This window comes from Kogia breviceps, chromosome 4 (assembly GCF_026419965.1).
Source record: "Kogia breviceps isolate mKogBre1 chromosome 4, mKogBre1 haplotype 1, whole genome shotgun sequence".
NCBI lineage: Eukaryota > Metazoa > Chordata > Mammalia > Artiodactyla > Physeteridae > Kogia > Kogia breviceps.
The window spans coordinates 8,554,701-8,580,217 of record NC_081313.1 but is presented as its reverse complement, the minus strand read 5'-3'; the positions used below and the strand labels follow the sequence as shown (position 1 = coordinate 8,580,217).

Sequence of the window (25,517 nt, the reverse complement as noted above, 5' to 3'; positions counted from 1 at the left end):
TTCAAGTTGGGGGCTTTGCAGACTTTGTAAAAAACGTAATTTTTTATCATACAGCGTAATTTATAGGAAACTTACAGTTAAGACCCTGAAGGCAGAACCCACATACGTCACTCTGTCTGGTAAGGCACCTCTTGCGGTGAAGTGCGTTGTACTCCTTTGCTGAGAAAACTCTCAGGATATGTTGGCATAGAGTTCATCTTTCATAAAAGCCCTTTTATGAGTAATGTAAACAAAGAAAGGAGCTCGTGGTTGCTTAGGGCTGGAGGTAATGGGGAATAGAGGAGTGACAGCCAAAGGGTACAAGGTTTCTTTTTGAGGTGATGAAAATGTCCTAAAATGAACTACAGTGGTGCCTGCCCGTATCTGTGAATACACTAAAAAAATCACTGAATTGTACGGTTTTAAATGGGTGAACTGTATAGTATGTGAATTATATATCAATACTGCTTTTTAAAAAACAATCCATTTTCTTCGCTTTCCTTTTTAGATTACTTCCTTTTATCTTGCATTTTGGGGATTTCCCATCACGCAGAACTTCAAAGGCTCTGTTTTCTTTGAGGATTTTTTTTTCTATCTCTAAGCATCTTGTGACTACTTAATTTTCAATGATTTCATTTTATTCATCTGAACTTTTGTTTTAAATCACAGAATAGCAGGATTCCCTATTTTTAGATATGGAGATTCTCTACATGTAAACCCATCCAATTTTCCACATAGAGACTCTGGAATTTTCTGAATGAAAGTCATACACATATCAAATTTTGAAAAATTATGTACCTCTTCTGCAAGTGGAAAGACACTTTAAATGCTTCCCCCCCCCCCAAATTCATATGCTGAAATCCTAACCCCCAGGTGTGATGGTCCTAGGAGATGGGGCCTTTGGGGGGTGATTAGGTCATGAGGGTGGATGACTGTCCCTAGAGAGACCCCACAGACCTCCTTCCCCCACTCTGTCCGGTGAGGACACAGAGAGAAGATGGCCGTCTACCAACCAGGAAACGGGCCCTCACCAGACACCGAATCCGCAGGGCCCTGCTCTTTGACTTCGGCCTCCAGAAGTGTGAGAAATAAATGTTTGATTTTCATAAGCCCACTGGTCTGTGGTGTTCTGTCACAGCAGCCCAAATGGACTAAAACCTGTTTTAATACTCAACATTCAGGAATATCCACTTCTTTGAAAAACAAGTCTTTTTTCTTCTTACTTTGACTTTTTTCTAAAGTACGCATGCTATTGATAAGGAAAGACAGACTCCACGCATTTGCTAAAACACTTATGCTGAAATCAAGCCATTTGCAGATTGATAGATGGAACTTGCCAGATGCAAACAGAATGTGGACGAGTTTTCAGTTATTTTCAAAGGCCCCTCAACCAAATTAACCTTAGGTTATTTTTAAATAACAATGTAACAGTATCTTAAGTAAGTATTCTTGGATCCAATCGTATCATTAGCAGAATCACTGGAAGTCACTGCCTTTCACAAATGAAATGAGTTAACTCCATACACTTGTACCTCAGTCTAAACAAACCCGAAGGATTTAGATTTGTTTACACCAAACAACATTTTTAAATAATTATTTCTATTAAAAACAAATTCACCAGAGAGTCCCTGGTGCATTTTAAGTAGCCGAATTTCTTAGAAAAATGTATTTATTCTATTTTTCATGTACAGCAGTGGAGACTTAACCCCGCTCCAGGCCCTCCCGCCACGGGCCCCCCCCCCCCCCGCCACCCCGATCAAGCGCTCTGCTGTCTCCCAAAAGCCTCCCAAGATAATGTCCCCCTTGGGAGATAGCTCTATCCTGTGATCAAAGAACCCAGTCTAAGCCACGGCGTTTAGGCAAAAGCTTCCCTCCCAGTGGGTGTGCCCTAGATACCATAACTTAATGCAGCAGCTTTCCTCCAAAGCAGGGTTTCCAGATTCCACTAAAGGAGGAGTTCTGCAGTCAGTGGGCCTTTCAGCTTCTCCGAGGTGACACTGTGTGTGACCCCAACACGGGAGTGGCTTTCCTAGGTAGGGTGACCAACCACCCCAGTTGGCCAGGGGCACAGGGGTTTCCCAGGATGTGGGACTTTCTGTGCCAACATGAGAAAATCCTGGGCGGCCCAGAGCAAGTTGATCCCTCTGTAGGGCCAGTGGATGCCTCCCACAAGCCACAGCACAGGGAGGGTGGGCCTGGGGACCTCAAAGGAGGAGGATGGGGCTTCCCTGGTGGCGCAGTGGTCGGGAGTCCGCCCACCGATGCAGGGGACGCGGGTTCGCGCCCCGGTCTGGGAGGATCCCACATGCCGCGGAGCGGCTGGGCCCGTGAGCCGTGGCCGCTGAGCCTGCGCGTCCGGAGCCTGTGCTCTGCAACGGGAGAGGCCGTGACAGTGAGAGGCCCGCATACCGCAAAAAAAAAAAACAAAAGAAAGAGGAGGATGTGTAGGTGACAAGACACACCAGAGTCACTCTTTCCCCTGCTCCACAGTGTCTCCTGTGTCCCTTTTCACTGCGGATGAACTGCCCCCCCCCCCAAAGAACTGGATCATCTGAAGCACGACGGTCAGCAGGGAGAAGCGTCAGCAGGTGACACAAGGACTCCGCACCCCCATCTGGCCATCGGGCCATCCCGGCGCCGCTGTACATGGAATTCATTTCCTAGAAACCCACCCATTTCCTATGACCAAGGAAAGAAGGCCTGACTCACAGCTCCGCAAAACCTTCCCGGCAGCTGTGTCGCCACTGCTGTTTTTAGCGCACGGCTACTGTGTTTCCAAATACAAGAGCTGGAAGGTCTAGAAGGAAGCGATGCCGCCTGACCCTCCTGATCGGAGTGGTCAGGGCCAGCCCCTGGGGGACGCCTGGCTTGACAAAGTGGAGGAGAAACAGAAATGGAAGGAAACTTTGGGAACCCACAGCAGCTGCTTGCTCACGGCAGGACATCACGACAGAATCGGGCCCTGAAGGTCCCGGGAGGCACGAGGGCTCCCGTCAGGGGCTCTGCCCTAACTTGAACTCACGGGAGATGCTGAAGAAAGGAAAAGGGCTTGTGAGCGGCCCGGGCACAAAGGTTCTCTCTGCCCTCCTTGGGATGCTCTCCTTCCTCGTTGGTCAGCGGTCTGGACCCCGCTCATTCTCCTCCGAGCCTCTGCCTCCACCCACCCATAATCAAAGGTGCTCTCCAGATGTGCCCAGATGGGGCCCCAGCCCCTGCCCTGCCCCTCCTCCCCCTCCCTCCCTGCTTCGCCTGCACCCACGGCTCCGATTGCCATTTTCCTTGCGGTATGAACACCTAACAGGAGATGGACCCTCTTAGCTAATGTTTACATTTACAAAAGGGTCCTTAGCAAGCGGACACACCATTTTCTTGACCACTCCTCTTTGGTTAGACGCTTAATTTGCTCCCATCTCTTCCCTTGGCTGAAATTGAAACAGCAGGACTGGAAACCCATCTTGAGGTTAACTCCCCCATAGAAACAACAGCCGCACTCACTAGGCGCCTATGATGTGGTACCCACTGGACGTGGAAGTCACTTTTTTAGGCCCTAGAACCTCTGTGAGGTGTTGTTGGCCTCATAAAAAGCATCCCCGTTTTCTAGATGGGGATCTAGAGGGAATTGAGGATGGAAAGATCATGTGACTTGTCCAGGAACATGTGACCAACCTAGGCCTGCTATCTTTGGCCACCATACTTGTTTTCTACTCTCAGAATAAAGCTCTAGAGCTCTTCCAACAAGCGTACATACCAATCACCAAGACCAGCTTAAAGTGAGTGGCGATTCTGGTTCTGTACGTCTAGGGAGGGCCTGGGATCCTGCGTTTGGGGAGAACGCCCAGAGGAAGCCATGCTGCTAACTCGTTTTACCACACTCGAGTAGCACTGGTTCAAACACCCAACATTCCCAGTCGGTCCCACTTCCCCCGTACTAACCAGCTCTGATCCTGCTTGAGTTTCCAAAATCCAGTCTATTCATGCGACAGGGCTGCAGGTTAAAGGTAATGCATGCCTTCCTTCATTTTTACTAAACTTTTGATTTTGAAATAGTGATAGACTGGCAGGAAGTTGCCCCCTTGGGCGTTCTTCCCCGATACCAACACCTTGCATAACTGAAGTAAACGAACATCACGAAATGGCCGTGGCTGCAAAACACAGAGCTTGTTCAGGTGTCTCCAGTCACGTGTGTGTGTGTGGAGGGGGGATCTCTGCCATTTTAACCCTCGTGCAGCTCCCCATAACCACTACCAACACAATCTAGAAGCAGGCCTGTCCCAGTTAGAGCACCACCCACTCCTCTCCCAAAAGCTCTGACCTCAGCAACCTCTAACCTGTTCTCCATCCCTCCAACTGCATTACTTTGCGAAGGTTACATAAATGGAACCATACAGCATATAATCCTTAGAGATGGACTTTTTTTTCACTCAGCCTAATTTCTCCATCTTCCTTTATTTTTAAACTGACTTCACGTGTCTTCCCTTGTTCCGGAAAATGTGTTACTGTGAATTTAACACCCTTTACTGGGCAGGCACTGCCCCTGAGCAGGGCTCGTGTCTCTTCGGCAGCCTCACCTCCACACCCCCCTCCGCTGGATGTCCCTCATCAGGGGTGGCCTCTAACCCAAGAGTCAGTTAAATTTCAGAAGCAGAAGCCAGAGGGAAATGCTTGGCTCTCCGCCGTATCACATGCCTACTTTGCATGTGAACTTCCTCGGAGCTGACATAGATGTGCCTTTGCAAGCATACGTTGCTTTTCTGTTCCTTTGAAATTGCTCTCAAATCCCACCACTCCAATCCAATTTTGCCACCAAGCCAACTGTCACTCGGCATTTCACGTCTACCTGAATTTCTGTGTCCCTGACTTAGAAGAAATAAATAAGCAAATGCCACCTTCAACTGTCTTTCAAATTCTGGAACACCATTAAAAACAGTCGCTATTCTTCTTGTGCACACACAATGAGTGACATCGAGGATTCTTAACATTCCACTTCATCATAAAATCTGACCTCATAAGCACACACACACACACACACACACACACACACACAGAGCCTCATATACACCTTCATTCGACCGGCTGTCTAAAAGAATTACCTCCCAACCGTCTGGAATGAAACACATTTCCTTTGTTCGCATATTTTAACAACTTCTCTACGCCCTTCTTATTTCCTTTAATTAAAGAAAAGTACATATTGTTTTACATATGGAACTGTTTTGAGTTAATCTGGAGAAATCGTAAAATGTCACATGGTTATGATTTAGAATTACTGGCCCAATAGGCTGTAAAGCCAGTCTCAAGAAATTAAAAAATATCATGCAGACCATAGTCTCTGAATCAGGTTTGAAAAATTATTTTAGGGACTTCCCTGGTGGCGCAGTGGTTAAGAATCCGCCTGCCATTGCAGGGGACACGGGTTCGATCCCTGGTCCGGGAAGATCCCACATGCCAGGGAGCAACTAAGCCCGTGCGCCACAGCTACTGAGCCTGCGCCCTAGGGCCCACGAGCCAAAACTACTGAGCCCACGAGCCACAACTACTGAGCCCGCACACCACAACTACTGAAGCCCGCACGCCTAGAGCCCGTGCTCCACAAGAGATGCCACCACGATGAGAAGCCCGCGCACCGCAACAAAGAGTAGCCCCCGCTCGACACAACTAGAGGAAGCCTGCGTGCAGCAATGAAGACCCAACACAGCCAAAATAATAAATAAATAAATATTTTAATAAAGCTTAACAATATGTATTTTAAAAATTTAAACACCATTCTAAATAACTTCTAGGTCAGAAAAAGGGGAAATCATAACATAAATGAGAACACAACAATAATAAAATATTACATATCAAAACTTGTGGGGAAAAAAACGAAAGTGATACTTTGAAAGTTATATGTAGAACAAACCTGAAGGAAGGAATAAAAAGAAAAGCGGAAATTGACGAAATAGTGAGGAAGGAAACAGATCCAGAACAAAAGTTGATTCTCTGAAAAGACTAATAAAATATTTTTGACAATATGTCACAAAAGAGAAACAGCGTAAATTCAAAAATGTAGAAAAACAGGATATAATAATGTTACAGCAGAGATTAAAAAGAGAACTCTGTAAAAACTTCATATTATTAACCTTTAAAACTTAGGGGGAAAAAAAATGGAACAGTTTCCTAGAAAAATAGAGGTTACCATAGTGGATTCAGGAAGAAAGAGAAAATCTGAACAATCCTATAACCATTAGTTACTGACCTAAAGGTCTGATTGGAGGAATTGAATTTTAGTAACTTACAATTAGCTAAATAACATTTAAAGCTTCTCCTATACTGTAGCCATATCTACTAGAAGTTGTCATTCAAAATAGCTATGAATAATAGCTCACATATTATATCGATTTGAATGTTAGATGAATAAATGAGATTCCAAAAGAGTCCCTCAGCTCTCTTACTGTTTTAGATTTTTATAACACCTGCCTTAGTCTTCCTTTACAAGCATAGGTTGGAAAAGAAATCAAATATGCAAAATCACCCAAACCACCCCACAGGATTTCTAGGTAGCCCATTCCTCATGGACAGCCAGGAGGCAAAGGGGGGAGGTTCAGAAGCCCCTTGGAGAGGCCCATGGGGGGGTCAAAAGGAGGATCATGAACAGCTTCTGGGTCATTCTAGAACCCAGCTCTCCTGATACATCTAGCTGCCCTCTTCTCTGAGCCCCACTTTCTTCTACTACAAAATGATGGTGACCACTAAAATCCATTCCAGCTTCAAAACCCCCTCACAATGGTCCTCCTAGGTTTCTGAAACCTTCACACACACACACACACACACACACACACACACACACACACACCCCAAAAGCGGCATTAAATCCTATAATCCTTTCCATCAAAATTAAGACCGGCCTTCAGGGGCTGGCGCTTGTTGACGCTGAATGATTAGGACATGGGAGGGTCTTGATACCCTCTTCTTGGGCACCTATCTGAAATGTTTTTCAATAAAAATAAATTTTAGATAGAAATGCTTAGGGTTAGTGAATAGCATTCAGTACAAACAAAAGCAAATTCACACTTAGAGGGTAAATCTGGGCTCGGCTTTGTAACTTCCTTCAGCAGAATTGAGGCTGAATCTTATTTGCTCTGTTTGTTTCCTGGGAGCCCTGTCCCTGCCCTGGAGAACAAGCCTGCGCCAGCCTGCTGGAGGACAAGAAACCACATGGAGCAGAGACCAGCCACCCCAGCCGAGACCTTCCCAGTCCTGCCATCTGCAGCCAACCCCAGCTAAAAGCAAATCCCGCTGAGACTGGCTGAGCTGGGCCACCCTTAGCAAAATGTGACTGCTGTACACCCCCATGAGGTTTCACAGTTATTTGTTATGCAGCATTGCTGTGGCCATAGATAACTGATACACTCACATGAAGAACACACGGATGGATCAGCATCATTACACATTTGTTCGAACCCACAGAATGTCCAGCACCAGAGGTGAACCCTAATGTAAACTGTGGACTTTGGCTGATTAGGATGTGTCAGTGTAGGTTCACCAGTTATAACAAATGTACCACTGAAGGGGGATGTTGACAACGGGGGCACGGGGCAGGATGTGTCGGGGGGCTGGGTAGGGGGTATATCTCTGTACCCTCCCCTCAATTTTGCGGTGAACCTAAAACGGCTCTTTAAAAAATGGTGTCCTTTTTTTAAAAAAAGGAAAAAAACAAAACAAATGAGCCTCTCAACTGCTTCTGGGCCCAGAGCGGCCCCTGCCTTGGTCAGTGGAGAAGGAAGAGGCCAACACCTGTCAGCCTGCCCGTGCCAAGCCCAGGCTTTCCCAGGCTCACTTCAGCTTCTCTGGTCTGGCCCCCTGGGCTCCCGGTGTAATCTGCTCATCCTCCCTTCTCACTCCCTTTCCCACACTTCAGAATGTGCAGTTAACACACTAACATGCTGATACATCCCCAAACAGCAAAGCCAGACTCCTTCTCTGCTGCATGACCCTGGACAGACGTATGGAGGCCTGAGGCCAGAATTCACTTTCTGTACCAACTCGCCAGTTCTAAGTGCATGCAGGCCCATGAGTACTGAGGCCTGGTAAATGCAGAAGGGGGTGTGAGTTCAAACTTGACTCTCATTTTAGGGAACGGTGATTCCAAGGTTTATAAATCTTACTATGGCATTCAAAAAAAACCCAACACCAATACAGATGTTAAAAAAAAAAAAAACATTTCTCATGTATATGTCAAGATAAAGGTCCCAATCACTGCTACAAATCTATGAAACATTTAAGCCCCCCAGGAGCAAAGGGAGACACCCCCATACTGGGTATGCAGTGTGGGCTTTCCTAAGCTATAGAGCAAATGGCTGGAGAGGCCTTTGAAAAACTTCAGCAAGAGGCCCTGCAATTTAAACATGCATGAGAAGAATTATATCAAGAAAGGAGTGGGAATTCCCTGGCGGTCCAGTGGTTAGGACTCCGCGCTTCCACTGTCGGGGGCCAGGGTTCAACCCCTGGTCGGGAAACTAAAATCCTGCAAGCCGCGGGGCATGGCCAAAAATAAAAATAAATAAATAAAAAGAAAAGAAAGGAGTACAATATTTTAAATTTAGCATAATTGGGCCTCATTTGGTTCAAGAGCTGTCTGACATTCAAACTGCCATTCTGTAACAGTGAACACAGCACAAACACTTCCTTTGGTATCAGTACCGTCTGCAGAGCTGTCAGGGCTGTAAGGCTGAACCTGGAGAGAGAAGTGAAGAATTGAGAAGAAGTGTGGTAGCTTCCACTGTCCCAGAGTCAGTGGGGAAAATACACGCATAAATGTACGAGACAGCAGAGCACACTTTGAGTATTGCTGAAGAACGGTTTGACAGATATTTACAGGTTGCATAGTCAACTATGCCATCCTTTTAGAGCAATGACTGTTTTAGAAGACTGTGCTGAGCCACACCTGAAATTCTACGACCCTCAGGAGCCAGGAAAGAACACACCTTAAAACAAACAAGATCCCTAGTTAACTCCAACCAAATGAAACCTCTGTCAGCTCAGGCAAACTCTCTTCTTAACTGACCAGAGATCAACAGCTCAACAAAAACACCCCCCCCAAAAAAAAACCTTTAGAGACATTTTTCTTCGCTGAAGCTGCTGCCGGCAGCACCTGTAATTCTATAGTTAATGCAATTACCTCGCTCCTCCAGCAAAAGCTCTTGGGCTCTCTGTAAGCTTTTTTACTGCTACTAATCATAGACCAGTCCCAAAGGGCTCCTGCCTCAGGGCCTTTGCACATGCTGTGCCCTCTGTCTGGAGTGCTCTTCCCCAGTTATCTCCTCTACCCCTTTACTTGAATGTCACCTGTCCTCTCAGACGACCCCCCTACCTGTATACAATTTCAGCCCTTAGTCTCTGAACACCTGGATCGTCCTCCCCAGCTCCAGTGCCACTGGCTGAGCTAGGCATGGGAGGGAAGGTCCCCCTGAGGAGATGCCCTTAAGACCAGAACCTGAAGGCAGTGAGTGAATGAGTTGAATGGACATCTGGGGAGGCACACCACAGTCCCAAGGCCGGACCCTGGCGCGCTGAGCGCTGAAACCACATTGTTTCCCGACTTCCTGTTTCTTAGCCGGCTGCTCCAGGCCAGCCTCTCATCAGCCATAGCCCCGGGACGCCTCTCGGGCTCTGGCACCCACGACGTCGCGCACTGCGACCAGCCACGCGGCACCTGCCACCACGGCCCGTCGTTCCATCTGTCTGGCTAGAATGTCCTCCCACCACCATCTCCAAAAGGCTCCCCTTGCTGGGCTTCCAGAATTGTCCTCAGCTCCCTGCTTCCAAGACATTTGCTCTGCATTTTTATAGGGCCCCTCTCACATCCCGCCTCTGGCTATAAGCACTGAGTACTATTACTCTCTAAGCACTGGGTACTGTTGTTACTCGGAGTTCTTCCTCAACTAAAAGGCAGAGACTGTTGGATTCACCTTGCAGTCTCCCGCAGCGCCAAACCGCGCTTTGTACACAGTAGGTCTGCAATAACCACTGACGTTGAGTCATTTTCCCATTCGCTACAGGGTCGTGTTTTGGACCTTAAGACACTTTATTCTTTCGAAGTGTTTCAGAATAGACAGAGGCTGTTTGATAATAGCATCAAGAAGCCACTGGGAAGAACAGAAGCTCTCGCCTCACCCCTTCAAAGCCCAGAAGCCAGGACGCCCTCTTTCTGATCAGAAGATGAAAGAACCGGGGGTCTTGCTGGTGGTGGGCTGAGCGCCATTTCTCCATCCTGATTTGGCGGGGAGCAGAAAGGAGACTCAAAGCACAAAAACAAAGGGAGTCTCTTTAATCAAGGGCGGAAGCAGAGAGAACAAGAGCTTTGCCTGGCCGAAGGAAAAAAGGTAAAAAGCTGGAGGATGGTTCTTCCGAGCAAGGAGAAGGTAGGTGAGTGAAAAACAGGACAAGACAGTAAACACGGCCATGTCAGAGTGCTGTGTGTTAGGCCATCTCATGCTCACAATCCCGGGAGGTTGGAGCTGCTGTCAGCCCAACATCACAACGGGTAAACTGAGGCAGAGGGCCGCTCAGAGGATGGACCAGCCTCCTCTGACTCTGCACTGAGAGAGGGGCTTTCAAAGTGGCCCAGAAACTCAGTCCGTCAGACCCAAGCCCCTTGGGGATGGTTTACGTTATTCTCAGTGGTCTCCACTGCAGCTGTTTCCCAACTTTTTTTTTTTTTTTTTTTTTTGGCCCCAAAGGAAACAACAAAGCCCAGCCCAGTGGAGCCTCAGAGTGGGGGCTGGGTGAGCCAGGCCCACCCCTGCCCACTGGAGGCCCCAGGCTGCCCGAAACCGGGAGAGACCTACCCTACCCGTGTTCTTCCTGATGCTTCTCGGGCTTCCTTTAAAGCAGCCCTGGTTACCTGCTTCAGGAAAGTGAGGTCTCACACAAGCATCTGTTTGTGAAAAGTCACCTTAGTGAAAGTGAAAGCACAGCCTGCAGAAACAGCACCCAGTGCCTGGCCACCAGAGGGAGGGCTGAGGTGCAGTCATTGCCGGGTGTCCCAGCGCCACCGGGGTGATCTGCCCACGAGGACCCCAGGTTAGCTCCCCCAGCTCTAGGGGCCTCTGGGCCCACACCACCTGACACATCACACCAGGTGTAGAACCTTCCCCGAGTTCAAATGCTGTGTCAAGTTAGACCATACGTGTAGCAGCAGAAAATGACCCTCCCCCGGCTCCTGTCTGCCTAAGGCAGGCCCAGACCACAGTCAGGGGCGAACCAGCCGGCCCCCTGAGATAAACCAAAGGCACAGGGTCCCACCAGTTCCTAAGGAAATGCACATCTTTCTTATCAGCCGTGGGCTTGGGCTCCCGAGCAAAAGCACTTTCCCTCCCGATCTGTGCCAGGCTGATTCTGCGGATCCCCCGGGGACCGGGGAATGTGACAATCAGGTGAGATCTCTGCCGCTGTGCACACGGCACAGGCCACGGGCACTTGGCCGCCGTGGTCACCCTGCGGTTTCTCCCTCCAGCTGCTTCGGTGGGTTGTGCTCTGAGAGCCAGTTCCTCTCAAGCCAACTTTTTCTAAGTGTTTCTCATCGTCTCGCCCTGCCTGATGCGTACCCCGTGCCTCTTCCCGCCTCCACGCCCGCCTGCCTTACCTGCTGGGCGCGCGCCCCTCCGCGGCCCTCCCCGGGGCCTGGCTCTCCGCGGTGACCGTGCAGACGGCCAAGTCGGACATCACGCTGGCAGGTCACCGCGTGGGTCACCAGGAGCGGCCGGGCGTGGGAGGGGGGAGGGGTACGGGTAAGCCGGGGGTCCCGGAGGAAACTCCGAACCCGGGGGGCGGGAACAAGCCGATCCGCGCTCGGGCGTGGAAGGCAAAGTGCAGGGGCAGCGCGAGGGCCGAGGACTGGGCGCAAGTGGGGCTCTGGGCAGAAGGGCTCTCCCCGGCAGGCGAGCAAGGGTGACGGGCAGAGGGGACCCAGGGTGAAGGGAACCGGCGAGAGGTCACAGCGTCTCCCGTCCCAGGCGGGAATAAGGACGCCGGGGGCGGGAAACGAGAGGGGGCTGCGGTGAGCACGCGGGACTAGCGGCGGCCCCCGCGGCGCTGTGACCTCGGGCAGATCGGTCGCGCCGCCCCACCCAGCGCAGGGCGAGCAGGCCACCCAGGGCTCCACACGTGCCCCACGCCCAGAGAGCGAGGAAGAGGGTTCACCGCGGGCGCTGGACAGAGTCAGGATCCGGGTGGCGCGGGAAATAGGAGGAACGCGGAGGGCACCCGAAACCTGCGGCGACGCCCGCTTACCCGGCCGTTGCGGTCGGTCTCCTGCACCTCCTCGGCGCTGGGCCCCCGCCGTATCAGCGCCCTCAGCAGCCCCACATCGTTGGCGCAGGCGGCGCGCAGGAGGGTCGCCGCCTCCGGGACGGCCTCCGGGACGCTCTCCGCGCTCACGGAGCTGTACTCCTCCTCGCCTCCAAAAGGGTAGAAGGAGTCGTCCGAGGCGATGCTGCGGGTGTCGGGCAGACTCGAGAAGTCCTCGTACTCCTCGAAGTCAGCTGGGTCCTCCCCGGCCTGCGCGTCCCGGGGTGGGGACGGCGACTGCGGGGACACGCGGCGCGCCCCGCCGCCCTCCGGCCCGGGCCCGGCCAGCAGCACCATGCTGGCGGCCGGGGCGCGGGCCGGGGGCCGGGGAGCTGGCCGGGAGCCGGGGACGCGGAGCGCGCACCGAGGTCACTGCCTCTTGTCTCTTGCGGCCCCAGAAGAGCAATGCTCTGCGCGCCCCAGCTCGGCGGCAACGCGCGCCCGGCGGCTGCGCTCCAGGACTCCAGTCGCAGGAGGCTGGAGAAAGCCCCTAAGGGGTGGGCGGAGCCGCAGGGGCTTTCCGAGCGCGGCCGGCTGGCGGCGGGGGGAGGGGGGGGGCGGGGACCCGGCGCGGGGCGGGGGGCGGGCGGGGCGGCCGCGCTGGAGGAGGCGCGCGCCCCGGGTCCCGCGCCCGCAGGCCCGATCCTGGCAAAAGTTAAGAGCGAAGCAGGGGCTCCTCGGCCCCGCGGGGACAGCGCACCCCGGAGAAGTGCACGCGCGGGAGAGCCAGAAGCAGTAACTACAGAACCCGAACGCCCTTGTGGCGGGCGGCCCCGCCCCTCCCCTCCGGCGGCCCCGGGGATGAGCACGAAGGCAGGGGTCGGAGGACGCCGCGGGCTGAGGCTGCTCTGGCGTCGGGAACGCCCAGATCCCCGAGGCCCGGAGCCGCCCTGGGCGTCAGGCCTCCGGGCTGGGGTGGGGTAAGTTTCTCAGCGTCCGAGGCACCGAGCCCGTTTTTTTGCATCTTCCCAGGAGTCTGGGCTCCGGGGCCAACTTCACTCCCGGCTTCAGACCCGGGCATCCCTGGGGCGCACTGGGCACGGAGGACAAGTGGATGCGTGGGAGGTGGTGTCCACGCCGGTGTCCCTTTGAACTGGAGCTCCGTGCTGCCACGGGGTTGTCCCAACCCGGGGCGGGGCGTGGGGCGCGGGGGGAGGATTCGCGGAGTCCCCAGGTCACTCAGAACCCGGACCAGCTGTGGCTTTCACGTTACTCCTAAAAGAGAGTCCCTGGGCAGGTGTCCAGGAGCCTCTGGGGGTAACATTTGGGTGGGACAGGGCGGCTCCAGGCCAGAAGGATTCCCTCCTCCTTCACCCCTGGCCAATGTCACCATGCCCTGGATCTGCGGAGTCGAGACGGATTAACCGCGTGAAGCCGAGACGGGGCGCTGACTGGCCGCCAACCCCAGAGAGCAGGCCCGCAGGCGACGCCCGCGGTCCCATCCCCGGACTCTCCCTGGCCGGCGCTTGGCCTCTCCCCATCGGTCCCGGTGCAGGGGTTGAGGATTAGCTGCGGGGAGCCCCTGACCTCCTGGAGGAGGATGCACCGTGAGCCAAATCCTCGTGGAAAAGGCTTTGCGTGGAGGCGCGGTGTGAGGGCGCGCCGGTCCTGGGTTGGCGGTGTTGCATCTTTCACAGAAAGCATCGCAGATCCAGGGGCGGATGCGGAGACCACAAGGCAAACACCATCTCTTTCTCTCTGCCCCCTCTCCCTCCTTTCCTTCTTTTCTTTCCACCGCTCTTGACAGCGTGCCTGCCAGGTGCCAGCGCCTGAGAGGCCCTCGGGGTGCCAAGGTGAAGCAAACCGGGCCGCCGCAGGCACTGGGGACAAACGAGAAGACCCCAGGCCCCGGGCGGGCAAGCTGAGGGCCACAGTGGAGAACGCGGTCAGAAATACCCGGGGTGGGCGGTGGAGGCCAGAGCGAACTTTGAACTTCTTGCCGAAGGCCGCTTGATCTTGAGCCCCTGGCGTCACCCTGCGCTGGGCCGGAACTGCGGTGGTGATCACGCCGGCCTCCAGTGTCCTCGGGGCGGGCTCGGAACGTGGCTTCCCGAGGCAGGGAGGGCCGCAGCCGGAGGACAGCGACTTCTGGTAAAGACAGATGGACGCCTGAGCGAGCCCTGCGCCAGAAGTGAACTTGCGTGCACTGGCCTCCTTCTGTAGTCCGGGGCTTTCTCTCCGAAGCCCAAAATACCCCAGATCGTTGTTTGCTTTTTACCTTTTTCTGTAACTAGCCGTATTTTCGTACATTCCCACTCGGAATTTCCCCCTTTCAAAGTTGACGGCTGCTTTGGTGTTTCCAGAGGCCCGTTAAATGAAGTCAGGGGGTTTACAAGTTGAAGTGACCAACACCCCCTCACCCCCAAGGCGGGCTGGGTTTGCTGGCCCTCCTCTCCCCGCAGCCGGCGCGGGGTACCGTGTGATATTAAAGAAAGAACCCCAGCGGCCTGTGACAGGGCCCCGGTGGAGCTGGGGCAGTGGCCTTCCTGGCTGCAGTCCTGGAGCGTGGCACTGGGCCCCCTCTTCTGGAGCGGGCAGCCCCTAGCCCCTCATCCCTGGTCACTTAGCAACAAAATTCAAGCTCCATCTTTAGAGTTTACCACTTCCTCCTTTCCTTCCTCAGAAACTTGGGTGCAAATAGCACGAAATGGTTTAGCCTTTAAAGGTAAACTTCTGAAACAGCCTGCTCCAAATAAGGACTCTGTCGTTTGTGAGTGATTAGACTCCAAATCTACACGGATTATTTTCTCTTTCAAAAATGCACCCCTTGGGGCTTCCCTGGTGGCGCAGCGGTTGAGAATCCGCTTGCCGATGCAGGGGACGCGGGTTCGTGCCCCGGTCCGGGACGATCTCACATGCCGCGGAGCAACTAAGCCCTTGTGCCACAGCTACTGAGCCTGCTCTCTAGAGCCCGTGAGCCACAACTACCGAGCCCGCATGCCACAACTGAAGCCCGCGTGTGCCCCACAACAAGAAGCCACCGCAATGAGAAGCCCGTGCACCACGACAAAGAGAAGCCCCCGCTCCTCACAACTGGAGAAAGCTCGTGCGCAGCAACGAAGACCCAATGCAGCCAAAAATAAATAAATTTTTTAATGCACCCCTTTTACCACAAAGACAAGAGATTCTCAGTGTTGTAAAAGAACATAAATTAGGCATTTATATTTTTTTGTAAAGTCAACGTTGCATATTATATGTACAGAATCTACATAAGGTGAAAGTAGCTCATCAAAACTGCCAACACAGGATAACTTTTTTTTTTTTTAGAATAACTCTTAAATGAGTAACATTGTGCAAAACTGTATTTTATCCAGAACTGTTCAATTTCAATGAACTATTTTAATTTATGATATTTTAAGTGTTGTATAAGTATGGCAATTAAGCAACTTATTGATTAGTTGAATAATTTGTCTTTGAGCCATTAAAAAAAAGATTCACTATTTTAGTTATAGTTCTCAAAGAGGCCACCTAACTGTAACACCTGTAACACCAGGAAGATCTTTCAGAATTACAAGCAGTGTATTTAAAGCTTGAAAACCAAATGCACCTGTAATGGCCTCCTCCCGCAACTATGTTTAGAAGTGCTGGGGGGGCAAGATGGGGGACCTAACGGCGGAGCAAACTCAAACCCTCCCCACTGCTCCCCAAATAACACCCCACCCCCGGATCCAATGGCAGAGTGATTTTAAACACTTCACATTGTCTGGAATTTAGCACACAAAAGACTGTTAACTTTCATTATTAAATTTAAGGTATCCATTCGACTTATCATATATACTTCTCTGCAGGAGCTGCTTCTCCAAATGTGTTGCCCTATTTGCCAGAGAACTAGCTCACGTGAGGTGAATGAGAAATGCTTTTTATTTTTTCTTTTGGAAGGCAGTGTAGCTGGGGATAAAGAGCAGATTGTGATATCAGACAGAACTGTCTTCCAATTCCGTCTCCTCCACTGCTGAGTTGCAACCATAATCGTTCTAAATTTTGACTATTACTGGGTATACCAGTGTGTATTTGACCAATCTCCTAGTCTTGATATTTAGGACATTCCCAGCATTTTCTTACTGTATCTGTAAAGAAAAAAAATGTTGCCTGCCATTCCAGTTCTACAAAAATCAAGTCATAAGCCACTGCAGTCACCCACTGACAGGGAAATTCAGGATGAGGGGAAAAAAAAAAAAAGAGGAAGCATTCTGTGCTTTGGATACCTGCCCCTAGATGGTTAAAATACACATCTAAGGAAAAATTTCAATGATCCCAGATCCTTGCACCTTCCCATACAGAGAAAAGCACTAAAATCATTAATTTGAGGAGGCTGTTCTTTGTAATTAGCATTGATCTTTTGGTGTTCGACTCCATTTTTTTTCCAGCAAAAAATTCGTATATATTCTGGCTCCCCCCTTAACCTCTTTCAAAGCAGTACCTTGGAGTTATCTGAGCGGCTGTTTCCCAGACTGTAGTCCTCAGTAAGATCCCCGAATAAAACTTCACTTGCGGGGCTTCCCTGGTGGCGCAGTGGTTGAGAGTCCGCCTGCCGATGCAGGGGACGCGGGTTCGTGCCCCGGTCCGGGAGGATCCCACGTGCCGCGGAGCGGCTGGGCCCGTGAGCCGTGGCCGCTGAGCCTGCGCGTCCGGAGCCTGTGCTCCGCAACGGGAGAGGCCACAGCAGTGAGAGGCCCGCGTACCACAAAAAAATAAAATAAAATAAAAAACTTCACTTGCAACTTTTATGTTCTGTGTTTTTATTTCAGTCAACACATCCAAATGCATCCTTACTTGGTATTTTCTTGAGACAACCTCCCACGTCAGGTGGCTTGAGCATCTTGAACTTCAATATTTTCTTAACTGCTGTGTTCAAAACGGTAACCCAAAGTCTAGGCTACTGGGAAAAAAATTCAAGAAATGTATGAAAACTGTTATCAAGGAAAGAGACATGACTCAATGGAGAGCCATACCATGATCTTAGATGGGAAATCTCGAATGAAAAGAAAATTGTTACTGAACAAAGTTCGTGTGCCCAGCACAGAGTGAGGCCAAGTAAACCGAAATGTCAGAGTTTGGAGCAGAGAGAGGTTTACGGCAGGGCCAAGCAAGGAGAACGGGTGGCACATGCTCAGAAAACCTGAACTGCCTGATGGTTTGGGGGGAAAAGTTTTTATAGGCAAAACTTGGGGTGAGGGCTGAAGGGTATGTGACTTTCTCTGATCAGCTGGTGGTGAGGTAACAGAGCAGTTATCCATGAATCTTGCACTCAGCCTGAAGTTGCCATCCTGCACCTGGGTGAGGGCCTTGTTCTGCAGAAGAACTCAGAGGTGTTGTTACATGTATTCCTTGAGGAGTTCCTAGGACCCTGCTCCAAAGCTGCACTGTCGTTTCTTGACCGCTCCTCCTTTGTTTCTGCATCCCCTCCCTTCCCTCATTAGCAACTGTCTGAACCCACCCTTTGGGACTCAGGGAAGGTCAAGGAGGCTGAATGAAGCCTATTTCGTACAAACAAGAAATGGGGGACACAGATAGGATTTGTGCCTGGGAGCTGCACAGGGTCCTGCTTGGCTTCAGAACCTGCTTGTCTCCCACTGTTCTAGAAACGACCAAATTACGGTGGAAATTCATGGGCTGGGGGTGGTGCAGACACAACAAAATTAAAGCAGCTCTCATGAAATAGTACACATCTAATAACTTCCTTTGTTGTTCTTTAAGCTTCCAGAGCTGGTTTCCACAACAGCAACTAAAAGCACTTTAATTCTGCAAAAATAAATAAATAAAGCATATTTAGAAACAACAACAGGGGTGAGGGATAAACTAGGAGTTTGGGACTGACATATACACACGACTATATATAAAATAGGTAACCAACAAGGACCTACTGTAGAGCACAGGGAACTCTGCTCAATATTTTGTAATAACCTATGAGGGAAAAGAATCTGAAAAAGAATAGATATACATGTATGTAGAACTGAATCACTTTGCTGTACACCTGAAATTAACACAATACTATAAATCAACTGTACTTCAATTTAAAAAAATAAACAAAACAACAAAAAACGCCAAATGGGGGAAAAAATTAACTGTAGGAAAAACATTCATTGTGCCACGTGTTACAAGTGGTTGCTGGCTGGAGTACAGGGAGATTGCCTGCGGATCGAGAAGAAAGCACTGGGCACACCTATCCGGTTTGCTAACCCTGTTGTCCTCTGGTGAGTGGCAACGTAGCTTTCGCCAAAATGCAAAAGGCTGCTTCTTGCTTTGGGTGGTGATGCTGAAAGCTGGGCCTCTTGTGAACTGGTGCCGAATCAAATCCCAGAGACAGAATTTGGGCTGAAGTAGAAAAGAAGAGCTTTGCCAGGCAAAGGAGGACACAGCGGGCTCCTGCCCCGAAAAAACTATGTGTCCCAACCCAGAAGGATTTGATGAGGAGTTTTATAGCAAAGGTTCAAGGGTGGGGTTGCTGATAAGATTCAGGTGTGTGTAGGGCTTGCCCTCCTCTAATTACCTGGTCTCAGGTTGTTGTTTTTTTTGCTGTACACGGGCCTCTCACCGTCGTAGCCTCTCCCGTTGCGGAGCACAGGCTCCGGACGCGCAGGCTCAGCGGCCACGGCTCACGGGCCCAGCCGCTCCGCGGCACGTGGGATCTTCCCGGACCGGGGCACGAACCCGTGTCCCCTGCATCGGCAGGCGGACTCTCAACCGCTGCGCCACCAGGGAAGCCCAGTCCCTCTCTTTTAAAAGAACAATTTAAGCAAATCAAACTTATTTGATTGGGAATTTTTGCAAATTTCCTTGAGTTTTTTGTAGTAAATAGAAGTCAGTTAAGAGCGTCCTGAAGTCCATCTACAGAATGGCTGGGCCAGATTCCCCTTCTGACCTACTTAGAAATACAAGGGAAAGTCTCCTGTGTATTTCTGGGTCTCCCTGCTAAAGAGATTAGCTGCCCTTTGGTGCTAACTCCATTCAGTGGACAGCTACGAGATTCCCGCCCCCCATTATAATCTGGATTGGCGTAACCATTTAAGAACTTCATTGTCTTCTAGGGAGGATTTCTGCCTTTGTGGTTAACTATTTGGAAGAAGCATAGGCATGTGTGCACCTAAGTGCCAGTTCTTCTGCCTTTTTCCTGCCCTTGATGGGAATTAGTGATAAAAGGGTATCACTAGGGAAGCCATGTTTACTCCAAGGACAAAAGGCCTTGGATCCTCATCTGAATAAAAGTGGTTGGATTTTTAAGGCCAATTTAGGAAGTCACATGTGATGTGAAAAGCTATTAAAGGACCTACTAAACAGAAGGCTTCTCCACGACCCACCCCGGCCTCCCACCCTGGTACAGGGCAAACGCTCTTTTTCCCCACCACCGCCCCTTTGTTCATGCACCTGCAATAGTTCCTATTACCCTGTTTTCCAACAAATTTTTGCAAAACTATTTTCCTTCTCATAAACTAAGAATTCACCAAATTCAAGGACCAGGTCTTATTGGTTTGGGGGTTATTTTTTTAAACTGAGGTATAGTTGATTTGCAGTGTTGTGTTAATTTCTACTGTACTACAAAGTGATTCCGTTATACACAAATATATATACATTATTTTTCATATACTTTTCCATTATGGTTTATCACAGCATATTGAATATAGTTCCCTGTGCTCTACAGTAGGACCTTGTTGCTTATTATTAATTTATTTAATCTCCAGCATCTAAGAGGGTGTCTCACCATCTTGACTGATGCTCAGTAGGTCCCTATTAAATGAAAGAGAAGATATGGCATCCTAAACTAGGCCCCAGCTGTCTCTCAGGACCTTCTGAGTTTAGACAAGATCAAGCACAGATCAGGAAACTGAACTTCCTTTAGCCACTTGCACGTCTAAGTCTTTGGATCTTCAGGAATTAAAAGCAAACAAAAGAAAAGGAAAAAAAAAAAACACATTATCAAAGGTAGGAAGACACAGGACCCTGCATTCTGTAGCAGCTCCTGACCATCAGTGGCTCCCTATGAAGCCGGATTAACATCTCGCCGTGTGTAACCACCAATGAGACTGCTGGGGGCACACACTAAGGGGACTCGGGTCTCACCCAGTGCTGGTGGTCCTGCTTCTAGAGGGGCACCTTGTGCAACAGGATGGAGGGGGCGACACACACGGCTCTGAGCCTGGACCCACGTGTCCTTAGGGCAGGGCCTTCAGGCCCCATCGCTCTCCCTGAGCATAAATTCAGTAATCAAAGCAAAGACTACATCAGAATTTTTAAATTAGTACGATGAATCATTCAGTTTGGCTTACACCTGTCCTTGACCTAATTCTCTTGGCTGGATTTCATGCCAAAATGTGCTCAGGGGGTCAAAGCTAAGGGCAGAGGGAACTGGGGCTGAACATGCTGTTCGTGATGAGAGAATCACTGGGCAAATATTTTTTAAATGAAGTAAAAATTAATTCCCTGCCGTATTAGTTTACTGGTACCGCTGTAACAAAACGTCACAAAGTGGGTGGCTTAAACACTAGGAATGTGTTCCCTCACGATTCAGGAGGCGAGAGGTCTGAGATCAAGGTGTCAGCAGGGTTAGTTTCTTTTGAGGCTGTTCAGAAAGAATCCGGTCGGTGCTCCTTCCCCTGTCTTCTGTTGATTTGCTGGACATCTTTGGCTTTCTTTGGCTTGTAGAAGCACCACCCCATCGCTACCTCCATCTGTGTGTGTCTCTGTATCCAAATCTCCCCCTTTGTTTAGGACACCAGCCACACTGGATTAGGGCCCACCCTAATGACCTCCTCTTAACTAGTTACACCTGCCACAACAGTATTTTTAAGTCAGGTCACAGTCTGAGCTTCTGGGCGACTAGGACTTCAACATATGAATTTTAGGGGTACACATTTCAATCCATAAGCCCTGCCCTTGGAGGGCTTCCATTCTATTGGGGACACATATGAGAAACAACCTAAATACATGAAATGCACTGCACGTGAAGTAGTATTACGTGCCAAGAAACAAACATAAAGCAGGGAATGGGAAGGATCCCGGGGTTAGAGCTTTAGCTGAGGGGGCTAGAGAAGGTCCCGCTGAGGAAGGGGCTTCGGAACCAAGACTTAAAGGAAGTGGGGGAGTGCGCCATGCAGGTGGTGGGGTCCCCATGCACCCCTGCCTCCTGTCTGCATGTCCCTCCCCTCGGGGAGGGCCCTGTAATCCCTGTCCTACCCGCTCCAGGAGCTTCGAGCCTCGTCCTCTCCCTGCCCCAATCCGGGCTCCAGCAATCCGGGCCCCCCAGGGTGCTGGGCCCTCCACCCTATCCGGCCTCAGATCTTCCCCGACTTCCCCCAGGCCTAAGCCATGACCTTCCTCCAAAGCTCTCACCTCCTGCTCTACAGAGAGACGGGAGCAATCTCTTCCAGACGGAGCGCCCCAGACCCCCCTCTCCCAGCTGAGATTTATCTGCATGCCTGACCTTTGTCACTTCTCAGTTTCCGGTGGAAAAGACCTCTCCCCCACAGCTAAACCTGGAGCCTTCCTCCCTGGGGATTCTGCATACTACCACCACCCACCCCCAACGGTCCTCATGTCATCCTGTGGCAACAACCGTCCTCTGCGAGCCGCAACCCCGCTCGGCTCTGCATCTTAAACCAGACTCTGCTTCTTCCCCCAACCCTTCTCCGCCCCCCTCAGCCCCACCTGCCTCACCGTCCCAGCCAAACCTTCTGCAAGAAAGATCTCCTTCAACAAGCTCCACTTTCCATCTTTTATTTACTCATTAATATATATATACGTTTCTTTGCAAATTGCAAAAGTAGTATGTGCTTTTTGGAAACACGCCATGCCTCCACCCCCAACACTCTGAGTGTATAAAGTAAAGACAATGTCTCCCGTCTCTGTGCTCCCTGTTACTATTTGAATCACTGTCATGTGCTTCTGCCCCGCCCCCCCGCCTCTCCTTTTCCAAGGGTCCTGCAGGGGCTTCTTTTCTTTTAAATTCAATGGACGTTCCCAGCCTGACCCAAATCCGACATCAGCGCGAGCCCCATGCTCTGCTGAACAGTGACCATCTAGAGCAGAGACACAGACGCCGTCGCTTGGACTCCCTCCGGCTGCTCGCAGCGTCCTCGTCACGCAGCTCTCCAGTCCAAAGCTGGGAAGTGAGAAGCCTCCCCCGCACCATCTTCCAAAACCCCTGTCCTTCCTGAGGCTCCGGGAACGGGAGGGAGGTGGGAGTTTTGCCCTTGTAGGACTGCAGAGGGGGCGGGGCTCAAGGGGTGTGAACCACCTTGTGAATTTCAAGAACAGCGACCAGTCCAGCTCTATCCTAAAGCAGCACGTGGCCCAGACGATGCTCGGGAAACGTTCCTGGTTGAATACATAAAAGAGATGGCTGAGCAACCCCAGCTTTCTCAAGATCCTAAACCTCAAGCAACTCACTCACCCTGCCCGACCCGCAAGACATGAGCTCATCAACTCCAGAGACAAACAACCCGGGTACAGAGATTGCGGGATCTACACCCACCCCTGACAACATTAACTGTGGTGGAGCCGACAGGTATGACTGTTTCTTTGGCACATTTTTACACCTGACTACGATTGCCTCTGGTCCCACGGTATAGATTGTCTCTCAAGAATTCACCGGAACATTTTGGCGTTTTATTCTTGGACCGCAAATGTCCCCAGTTTACGATGATAAAAACCCCCCCAATTCTGTTCTTCCCTCCCCTAATCTGCAGTTATTCGGTCACTTGGTTTCCTGGAGGAAGCAGATGCGCCGTCAGCATCTCAACGTGCACATTGTACCACAGATCCCTCCCCAGAATCCTCCCTGCTGGCGCCTCACGCCCACAGTCTCCGCAGCAGCAGTTGGCTTCTGAGTCCGCCTTACCAGACTGCAAGGATGCTTCAGGGATCTGGTTTTGCTTTTGAGACCTGGTTTCTGGTTTCTTCTCTGTTAGCACAGACCTCTCTCTCTCTTCCCCTCCCACCCCTCCCAAACATTCTCCTTGACGGAATTTCTGAGGTAAGCATTGATGGAATGGGTGGAAGAGAAAACATCTCGGCGCGGTACTGCTCTGCAAGCTGGCAATTGCTCCCGACGGTGAGATGCCTGTGCCTGCCCGTGTGCTCGCGGCATAGGCAGCTAGGGTCCCCCTGACGGCTACCAACCCGCTGGGGCTGTAGATGACTCAGATTGGAAGGGCTGAACAATGTCACAAAGAGAGCAGGACCTTAATAAAGTTCTCGAATTTATTATTTTTGGGCAGGGGGAGGTATCAAATTACTTTATGTGAAGGAATGGTATAAGAAAGGAACTTAAGAAGATGTTTTGGTGCAACTTCTAGAAAAAGGTAAAGGTAACCCCAACATGCCTGCCCTTCCTCGGTGACCAGGACGTCCCCCCCGTGGCTATGGAAGCCAGCCTGAGGCTTAGCTCTTGACGTCACCGTCCCCCAGGACGCGCTTGTCAGAGTGGCACCCCCATCTTGCACGAGTTGGTTCTGTGGTCGCCCAGTTCTGTGATGGATTTCACCTGCTCATTCAGGTCATGACTCTCAATGAAGTCACCCAAATGGGGGTCATTTTGTCAGTGGCCAGTTGCTGCGGTTCTGGTAATAACAGATTCATGCTTTTTTCCAAGTAAAATGCACACTCTGGCAGATTCAGCCTGTTCTCCCAGGTGTCACGGCCCGGTTTCTTGATCTCCTCAGGGAAGATTCGGCCACCTCGTTGGTTCTGCAACTTCATCAGTTTCTCACTCTCCTCACGAGATCAGTGAAGAAACGACTTTGCAAAGTTCTTCAAAGCAACATCGTCGGGTCAAGGTCGTCGAGGCAGGGACAGGTCGAGGCACAGAGCTCCAGGTTGACCTGGAGGTTGATGGCTGCCCGGAGTCCTGCTGGCTTTGCCGGAGGGATGCAGGTGTCCTGGAGGTGGCAGCGGGGCCTGGGGGGTCTGAGGGCCCGGGGAGCAGGTGGTGGAGATCTGGCTCCGAGGGGCCGGCTGGGGTTGGGGAGGAGGGCCAGATGCTGCAAGTACTACTGAAGAAGGACACCAAGGCAAATCTCCCGCAGGCTGTCTTGGATTCCGACAGGGGAGCCCAGTGGATACTTGTCTCGAGGGGAGCAGCCCGACCAGAGTCTTTGTGACCCCAGCCAGAGGCAGAGAAGACAGACAGTGGCTGCCTTACCAGTTGACTGAATGTGCAGGCATTAGACCCGGGATCATGTAAAGAAGTCAATACTTCATCTCACTTCAACCTCAGTGGAGCCTTACCGTGCGTGTGTCTGGGTGCCGGGTGCGCTGAAGGGAACCTGGCTCCTCGTTTTGTAGGCTGACGGGCTCCGGCTGTGCCCGCACTCCCTGCCCCAAACCCTCCAGTCTCAACCAGAAGAGCTCTGGGGCTGAACTGGAGGGAACACACGCACCGTAGAGGACAGAGATCACAGCGGTTTTGACTCAACGCTTCTCTTGCTCTGTATTGTGGATGATTTTTCACTGCTCATCATGTCAATCTCCACTCTCTCTCTGAGCCCCACTTCTTGGACCCAGATTGCCCTGCACTAGATTGTCAGAGGAATGAAACCAAATTGCTCTCCATCTGGAGAATCTCAGATAGTCTAGCCTTTGAAGATGTCTGAACTGTATCAGTCTATTTTTAAATTTAAATTTATCTTTATTTGGGGCTGCACCGCGCACCTTGTGGGATCTTAGTTCCCCAACCAGGGACTGAACCCGTGCCCCCTGCAGTGAAAGCGCAGAGTCCTAACCACTGGACCGCCAGGGAAGCCCCCAGTCTATTTTTAACAATGTTTTCCCTAAGATCTCCCAAATTTCTCAAACTGAACTTTGTGTCTTTCTGTCCCACACCAGCCCTCCTCGGGCTCTTTGCTCTGGGCAGCCGCTCGGTGGCCCTGCTCTTTATGTCTCTGACTCTCCAGACTTCGGGTGTGCTCACCGGGACACTGCTGATGAAGCATCCACTGAACCCCACCACACGGCCCGGGATCCCTCTTGGCAGCAGGAAGCAGGGCGGTACCCACACAACGGAAAATCAAAACGTGTCGCCCACCGCAGCCAACGTATGCTCGGGTCTCAGAGCTCTCAAGTGAAGCGGGATCGCCCCCTTGCAAATACTTCTAGTAACATTTACTTCCACTAGTTCTGCCCTGGGGTCATCTGTGAACACTTGCTCCTCAGCGCAAGCAGACACTAGAGAGTAGAGTTAAAATGTTGTGTAAGTGACCCTTGACACTGAGATGGTAGAA

At 51.1% G+C, this 25,517-nt stretch overlaps 1 protein-coding gene and 1 long non-coding RNA gene across 2 annotated transcripts in view; one reads left to right on the top strand and one right to left on the bottom strand.

The window, feature by feature from the left end:
* ANKRD33B (ankyrin repeat domain 33B) overlaps positions 1-12,603 on the bottom strand; it is an 89,607-nt gene extending 77,004 nt beyond the window's left edge. Inside the window, exon 1 of the mRNA XM_059059898.2 lies at positions 12,247-12,603. Coding sequence (XP_058915881.1) covers positions 12,247-12,600 — 354 coding nt within the window. The 5' untranslated portion in view covers positions 12,601-12,603. The remainder of the gene's footprint in view (positions 1-12,246) is intronic.
* A 297-nt stretch (positions 12,604-12,900) lies between these two features.
* On the top strand, positions 12,901-17,024 carry LOC136794152 (uncharacterized). Its single transcript, XR_010840516.1, has 2 exons — positions 12,901-13,223; positions 14,051-17,024. It is a non-coding gene; the product is annotated as an uncharacterized lncRNA (long non-coding RNA).
* Positions 17,025-25,517: the final 8,493 nt, after the last annotated feature.